At 49.5% G+C, this 8,530-nt stretch overlaps 1 protein-coding gene across 1 annotated transcript in view; it reads right to left on the bottom strand.

The window, feature by feature from the left end:
- Positions 1 to 1,203: 1,203 nt before the first annotated feature.
- LOC119974496 (zinc finger protein 420-like) overlaps positions 1,204 to 8,530 on the bottom strand; it is a 66,849-nt gene continuing 59,522 nt past the window's right edge. Inside the window, exon 7 of the mRNA XM_038813435.1 lies at positions 1,204 to 4,384. Within this exon, the coding sequence (XP_038669363.1) occupies positions 1,890 to 4,384 (2,495 nt within the window). The 3' untranslated portion in view covers positions 1,204 to 1,889. The remainder of the gene's footprint in view (positions 4,385 to 8,530) is intronic.

The raw sequence follows: 8,530 nt of genomic DNA, 5'->3' as shown, positions 1-8,530 counted from the left end.
ACTCACACTTACTCTATCTCTCTCACTCTCTCTGACTCACTCACATTCACTTGTTTCCGTTCTCACATCCACCACTCTTCCTTTCTCTCACTCACACTCTCCTTTTCTCACTCTTCCGCTCTTTCTCTTACTGTCATATTCACTCTTGTCACACGCACCTTCCCTTTCTCCATGCTCTTTACCTCTCACTCTCTCTATCTCACTCTCCCTGCTCTCACACATTCATTCTCTCATACTCTCCGTCTCACTGTGGTGATCCAACCACTGTATATATGTGTGCTTGCAGTTGGGGGATGTATGGCCGTACCTGTATTACAGGTTTCTCCGGTAAGCCCCTGCCGGCTAGCTCCGCCCACAGGGAGCTGTACAAATATTCGTAAGGTTCACGGAGATGCCATTCTACAGCTGCCGCCGGAGGAATAGCATCTCACTGTAATAAAGCCTCTCTTGTACTTTACTCGCGTCTTTGTGTACAATTGTTAGTGCCACACTCACTATTCTTACACTCACTTTCCCCCTCACACAAATTCAGTCTCTCTCCCTTCCTTTCTCTCACATGCACTCATTTTGTGGCACACACTGACTCTCACTGTCACACTCACTTTCTCCCTCTCACATTCTTGTCTTTCACACACGCTCTCACAATGAAGCTCCCTTTCTCACTCTCCCACGCACTCTTTACCCCTTACACAATCATTCTCCCCCTCACACAGTCACTTTCCCTCTCTTTCACACGCTCACTCTCTCCCACTCTCGATTCTCTCTCTCTCAAGGCCGGTTGATTCCACCGGGCCCTTTAAACTTTACTGCTTTACAGCAGCTGGTGGAGTAAAGAAGGGCACATGGTCTCCTTGAATCTACTGGAGCTGGAGTACTCTGGGGATTGCGAAGACTCTTCCGATGCAGACTCCATGTTACCCCACAGTTTGGAGGCTTCAGTGCAGTTTTCAAGAGCAGGAAAGTGAACATTAAAGTTTTGCAATATCAGTCATCACTTTCCGATGCTCGTTGGGAATTCCAGCCCATTCGTTGTCAAATAAATAACTCATTGACAATCAGATCACAAAATTTCATAACATTTCAATAACAATGAACATCAACACAGATTTTATTTGGACAAATATAGACACAGATTAAAGATTTCAAAATAATTGAAATACAATAGATTAATACAAATTAAAGCACATTTTGACCAAACAAACTTGAGTTAAATAAATTACACATTTCAACACATTCAACTTTTCAATTGTCAAACAGTTTCTGCTTCAAATTTTATTAACAATTTCTTCAAATTTCAAAACAACAACAGAATTTTATTGATCATGTCATGATTAAATATTGAAAAGTTCATGTGGGGAGGAGGTGTTTGAACAAAGTAACTGGGACCACAGTCCACAACACGGGACAGTTTTCAACACTTGCAGCAGCAACAAAAGTAGTTACATTTTCAGTGGTTACATTTATTACCATATATTTAGTGATTGACACCTTTACCAACACAGATTTCACCAGACTGCAGCAGGACAGCATTGACCCCAGTGACCTTTCACCATCAGAATGAAGAGGTTATGACATGTCGGTAGGATAAAGATTCTTGCAAATGTAACACATTCTGCAGGTGCTGCAGTTTATATCAGAGGGAACATTTAAAAAGCTCAAACTGACAACACAATTTCAGAGAGGATCTGACATTAGGCTGGAACAACTGAGTCCCAAATGTTCCAACCTCAATGGAAATCACCTAATATTCCAGCATTAACCACACAAAATCATCATAAGGAATAAACGGTTGGCAATCGCAATAATAGTAATGTTTGAGATAAGGTTGTCCAAATATGAAAACATATTCAAAAATGAACAAAACTATAAATTATTTACAGTTGCCTTCATTAGGTTTCAAAACATTTTCTCAGGTGCATTTTAAAAGCTGCTGAATCTTTGAAGACTTTCCCACACTGATGACAGGTTTCATAACAAGTGTGAGCTTTCAACTGATATCTGTAAACAAAGCTGTCTCCACATTCAGGACATTTATAGGGTCTCTCTCCTGTGTGGATCCTCTGGTGTCTATGGAGGCTCCCTGATTCTGTGAAACTCCTCCCACATTCAGGACATTTATAGGGTTTCTCTCCTGTGTGGATCCTCTGGTGTCCATGGAGGCTCCTAGCCCGTGTGAAACTCCTCCCACAGTCAGGACATTTATAGGGTCTCTCTCCTGTGTGGATCCTCTGGTGTCCATGGAGGCTCCCAGCCTGTGTGAAACTCCTCCCACAGTCAGGACATTTATAGGGTTTCTCTCCTGTGTGGATCCTCTGGTGTTTATGGAGGCTCCCAGCCTGTGTGAAACTCCTCCCACATTCAGGACATTTATAGGGTCTCTCTCCTGTGTGGATCCTCTGGTGTCCATGGAGGTGCCCTGATTCTGTGAAACTCCTCCCACATTCAGGACATTTGTAGGGTCTCTCTCCTGTGTGTATCCTCTGGTGTTTATGGAGGTGCCCAGCCTGTGTGAAACTCCTCCCACATTCAGGACATTTATAGGGTCTCTCTCCTGTGTGGATCCTCTGGTGTCTATGGAGGCTCCCTGATTCTGTGAAACTCCTCCCACATTCAGGACATTTATAGGGTTTCTCTCCTGTGTGGATCCTCTGGTGTCCATGGAGGCTCCCAGCCTGTGTGAAACTCCTCCCACAGTCAGGACATTTATAGGGTTTCTCTCCTGTGTGTATCCTCTGGTGTTTATGGAGGCTCCCAGCCTGTGTGAAACTCCTCCCACATTCAGGACATTTATAGGGTCTCTCTCCTGTGTGGATCCTCTGGTGTCCATGGAGGTGCCCTGATTCTGTGAAACTCCTCCCACATTCAGGACATTTATAGGGTTTCTCTCCTGTGTGGATCCTCTGGTGTTTATGGAGGCTCCCAGCCTGTGTGAAACTCCTCCCACATTCAGGACATTTATAGGGTCTCTCTCCTGTGTGGATCCTCTGGTGTCCATGGAGGTGCCCTGATTCTGTGAAACTCCTCCCACATTCAGGACATTTGTAGGGTCTCTCTCCTGTGTGTATCCTCTGGTGTTTATGGAGGTGCCCAGCCTGTGTGAAACTCCTCCCACATTCAGGACATTTATAGGGTCTCTCTCCTGTGTGGATCCTCTGGTGTCTATGGAGGCTCCCTGATTCTGTGAAACTCCTCCCACATTCAGGACATTTATAGGTTTTCTCTCCTGTGTGGATCCTCTGGTGTCCATGGAGGCTCCCAGCCTGTGTGAAACTCCTCCCACAGTCAGGACATTTATAGGGTTTCTCTCCTGTGTGTATCCTCTGGTGTTTATGGAGGCTCCCAGCCTGTGTGAAACTCCTCCCACATTCAGGACATTTATAGGGTTTCTCTCCTGTGTGTATCCTCTGGTGTTTATGGAGGCTCCCAGCCTGTGTGAAACTCCTCCCACATTCAGGACATTTATAGGGTCTCTCTCCTGTGTGGATCCTCTGGTGTCCATGGAGGTGCCCTGATTCTGTGAAACTCCTCCCACATTCAGGACATTTGTAGGGTCTCTCTCCTGTGTGTATCCTCTGGTGTTTATGGAGGTGCCCAGCCTGTGTGAAACTCCTCCCACATTCAGGACATTTATAGGGTCTCTCTCCTGTGTGGATCCTCTGGTGTCTATGGAGGCTCCCTGATTCTGTGAAACTCCTCCCACATTCAGGACATTTATAGGGTTTCTCTCCTGTGTGGATCCTCTGGTGTCCATGGAGGCTCCCAGCCTGTGTGAAACTCCTCCCACAGTCAGGACATTTATAGGGTTTCTCTCCTGTGTGTATCCTCTGGTGTTTATGGAGGCTCCCAGCCTGTGTGAAACTCCTCCCACATTCAGGACATTTATAGGGTCTCTCTCCTGTGTGGATCCTCTGGTGTCCATGGAGGTGCCCTGATTCTGTGAAACTCCTCCCACATTCAGGACATTTATAGGGTCTCTCTCCTGTGTGTATCCTCTGGTGTTTATGGAGGTGCCCAGCCTGTGTGAAACTCCTCCCACATTCAGGACATTTGTAGGGTCTCTCTCCTGTGTGGATCCTCTGGTGAGTACGGAGGCTCCCCGCCCGTGTCAAACTTCTCCCACATTCAGGACACTGAAACAGTTTCTCTTCTGTTTGGATCTGATGATGCTGGTAAAGACAATTTGATTTTATAAATTCCCTCTCCTGCGCAGATTGTGTGAACGATCCCTGCTCAGTTCGGTGACCATTGCTGGAAAGAGAGTTTTGGCCTGTTGTAATATGTTCCATGGATTCTGGATGCCTTCTGATGTGTTTGTGAAGGAAATCTGCAGTGGTAAATCCAACACTGCAATGAGGGCAAGGATGGCACTCATCTTGTTCCCCTGCTGGAGAAGAAAGAAGGACAATTGTCAGTGTGATGAAACATCGAGAAGTTTCTTTTGGAGATAAATTCAGGAATGTGTGGAGATTGGGGTGGAGGGTTCAGGGGTTTGCATTCTCACATCCAAGGCAGAGCTTGTGGGTCATGTCTCGCTCAAGAGACATTTGTCTGTAATCCAGGACAGTGCAAAGCTTCAGTGAAGGAGTACAGCACTGTCAGAGGTCCAGTCTCTCAAAGCGTGCTGAACTGCACATTGCGTGTGCATTAAGGTGGACAACATCAAACCCATGGCTCAATATAAAGAAGTGCAGGATGTTGTCCTTGTGTCAAATCAATTATCTTATCGCTGTTGTTGGGACCTTGCTGTGTATCAGCTGAGCTGTTCTATTCACTTAAATAAGAACAATGATTGCACTTCTAAAAGTAATAGATTGTATCGAATGAAAATTGGGACATCCCATGTGATTCTAACAGGATAATTCCTTCTAAACTTGAAAACCTCCTGCCCCAGGAAAGGAAATTCCCACATGAGGATAGCGGTCTTTTCCCTGGTCCCTCAAATTATCCATCCATCCTGCAGCAATTCCCGTGGTGAACGGGACCAGAAGATTTCCGGCACTGTGGATACAAACTCTTACAGACTGACCTCTGCTTCCAACTGAGGAGAATTGACACAGCAACAACTCACTGTTTTGGGATCAGGAAAGGAACACTTGCTGAATTGCTCTTTTCCCAGTACAACGGGTAACTACACTGCCTCACCTAACATCCAGATAGAGATGCAGAAACCCAATGAACCAAACATAACATTAAGCTGAATCTCAAGATTTCAACTTCTTTCTCAACCCTATTACAACACAAAAATCACATTCAGTTCATTATCTTATCCTCTGGTTAACAAACAGCCGATCTGTGGATAGTTTCTCCTGAATTACTCGATCACAACCTCAAATAACTTTTTTTATTAAAAAATAATTTTTATTCAAGTTTTTTAATAACAATAACACATTTTCTCCCTGCAAATTAAAACAAACAAGGCGTGTTCCCACACCAAAACAAGAAAAGAACTCCCCCCCAAAATAAATAATAACAAATAGCAATACAAGAAAGAAGAAAATAACATAACAAACCCGTGCCACAAAAACAAACCCCCAAACCCACCCCCCCTCCCCCGCCGGTTGCTGCCGAGACCGACCACTCTCTACCCCATCGCCAGGAAATCGAGAAAGGGCTGCCACCGCCGAAAGAACCCCTGTACCGACCCCCTCAGGGCAAATTTCATCCTCTCCAACTTGATGAACCCAGCCATGTCGTTGACCCAGGTCTCCGAACTCGGGGGCTGCGTATCCCTCCACTGTGATAGAATCCTGCGCCGGGCTACTAGAGACGCAAAGGCCAGAATGCCGGCCTCTCTCGCCTCCTGCACTCCTGGCTCCGAAGCCCCCAGCCCGGCCTGACCCTAGACTTAACCACTTCCGCCAAAATCCCCGCCACCCCCTTCCAAAACCCCTCCAAAGCCGGACATGCCCAAAACATATGGGTGTGGTTTGCCGGGCCACCCGAACACCTCCCACACCTGTCTTTCCCTCCGATAAACCGGCTCATCCTTGCCCACGTCATGTGAGCCTTATGCAGCACCTTCAGCTGAATTAGGCTGATCCGTGCGCAAGAGGAGGAAGAATTCACCCTCTCCAGGGCGTCCGACCACGTCCCACCCTCAATCTCTTCCCCTAGCTCTTCCTCCCATTTCGCTTTGAGCTCATCTACTGAGGCCTCCTCCTCCTCCTGCATCAGTTGGTAGATCGCCGAGATCTTCCCTTCCCCGACCCACGTCCCCGAAAGCACCTTGTCCTTCACCCCCCTTGGCGGCAGCCGCGGAAACTCCTCCACCTGCCTCTTAACAAAGTCCCTGACCTGCATATACCTAAAAGCGTTCCCGGGGGGAGGTTCCACTTCCCCACCAGCTCCTCCAGCGTCACGAACTTCCCATCCAAGAAGAGGTCCCCAAACTATCTGATGCTTGCCCTGTGCCAACTCCCAAATCCCCCACCCGTTCTCCCTGGCGCAAAACGGTGATTGCCCCGTATCGGGGCCCAAACTGAGGCCTTCACTTCCCCCCCTATGCCGCCTCCACTGTCCCCAGATTTTGAGGGACGCAACAACCACCGGACTCGTGGAGTACTTTGCCAGGGGGAGTGGAAGTGGGGCCGTCACCAAAGCCTCCAGACTCGTACCCGCACAGGACGCTACCTCCAGTCTCTTCCATGCGTCACCCTCCCCTTCCGTCACCCACCTGCGAATCATCGCCACGTTCGCTGCCCAATAATATCCACACAGGTTGGGCAGCGCCAGACCCCCTATCTCCCTTCTTCGCTCTAAAAATACCCTCCTTACTCTCGGGGCCTTCCGTGCCCGCACAAACCCCAGAATCGTCTTATTCACCCTTCTGAAAAAAGCCTTCGGGATCAATATGGGGAGGCACTGGAAAAGAAACAAAAACCTCGGGAGCACCGTCATTTTAACCAACTGGACCCTGCCCGCCAACGAGAGCGGCAGCGCATCCCACCTCCTGAACTCCTCCTCCATCTGCCCCACCAGCCGCAAAAAGTTAAGCCTATGCAAAGCCCCCCAGGTCCTAGCCACGTGGACCCCAAGATACCTAAAGCCCCCCTCAGCCCTGATCAACGGGAGTTCACCTATCTCCCTCTCCTGACCCCCTGGGTGCAGATCAAACAGCTCGCTTTTCACCACATTGAGCTTATATCCCGAAAAGTCCCCAAACTCCTCAAGTATCCTCAGCACCTCTGGCATCCCCTCAGCCGGGTCCGCGACATACAGCAGCAGATTATCTGCAGACAGCGACAACCGGTGCTCCCCCCCCCCCCCCCCCCCCCCTCGCACAATCCCCCTCCAACTCTTCGAGTCCCTCAGCGCCATGGCCAGGGGCTCAATTGCTAACGCAAAGAGCAGGGGCGACAAGGGGCACCCCTGCCTCGTCCCTCTGGAAAGCCGAAAGTCCTCTGACCTCCTCCCATTCGTCCCCACACTCGCCACCGTGGAGCTGTACAGCAACCTCACCCAGCTAATGAACCCCTCACCAAACCTAAACCTCCGCAACACTTCCCACAGGTAACTCCACTCCACCCTATCAAAAGCTTTCTCCGCATCCATGGACGCCACTATTTCTGACTCCCCAGCCACCGGCGCCATCATCATAACATTCAGGAGCCTCCGCACGTTGGCATTCAATTGTCTCCCCTTTACAAACCCTGTTTGGTCCTCATGGATCACCGCCGGGACAGTGATCACCGACAGGCTCTTACCCACCAAAATTGCCACCCCACGGTTCTTTGCATCAAGCCCCGAGTGAAACACCTGTCCCACCCAACTTTTTCTTAGCCTCACCTGATCCGTAACCCTGAGGTGCATCTCCTGGAGCATAGCCACATCCGCTCCCAGCCCCCTCGAGTGAGCCAAGACCCAGATCGCTTCACCGGACCATTCAGCCCCCTCACGTTCCATGTGACCAACCGAACCCGAGGGGCCGTCCCATTCCCTCTACGCCGATCAGCCATAGCCCTTCCTCAGCCCACCACGTGCCCAGGGAACCCCCCAAGCCCGCTCCCCATGGTGGCAAACCCCCTCCCAACCCCCCCTTCACCATTGTGGTGAATGTGATTCACACCGGATTATAATCTGTATATACATATGTCTGTATTGTAAGTGCAGTTGCACTACCTGACCACCATGGGGAGGAGCTCTGGGACTGCTCGAGAATTGTACTGGGCTTCTCCCTTGGCTCCGCTCAGGACTCCTCCCCCTGGAGCTGCTGTATAAAGATCAGTGCCACATGGTCAGCCGGCCAGTTCACCGAAAGTTCAATGGCTAACAGGCTGGTTCTGATGTGAGTATATTAAAACCGCTATTCTAATCCTACAAGCACGTGTCTGTAGAATTGTTGGTTCCAACAACCATCCATTTCCTCACAGTCCCCGCAGCAACAACCCGGCACCCCCCTTCCTCCTCCCCCCCAACCCCCCCCACTCCCCCCCAAGCTAGGCCCCCCCTAGCTGCGTTACCCCCAACATTATGCCTCCGTAAGTCAGCTGACTTCTGCTGACCCCGGCTACTCCCGCCATAGGCACAAACC

This window comes from Scyliorhinus canicula, chromosome 12 (assembly GCF_902713615.1).
Source record: "Scyliorhinus canicula chromosome 12, sScyCan1.1, whole genome shotgun sequence".
In the NCBI taxonomy this organism is placed as follows: Eukaryota; Metazoa; Chordata; class Chondrichthyes; order Carcharhiniformes; family Scyliorhinidae; genus Scyliorhinus; species Scyliorhinus canicula.
Note: the sequence above shows the minus strand (reverse complement) of the source record. Positions and strands in the feature narration are given on the sequence as shown.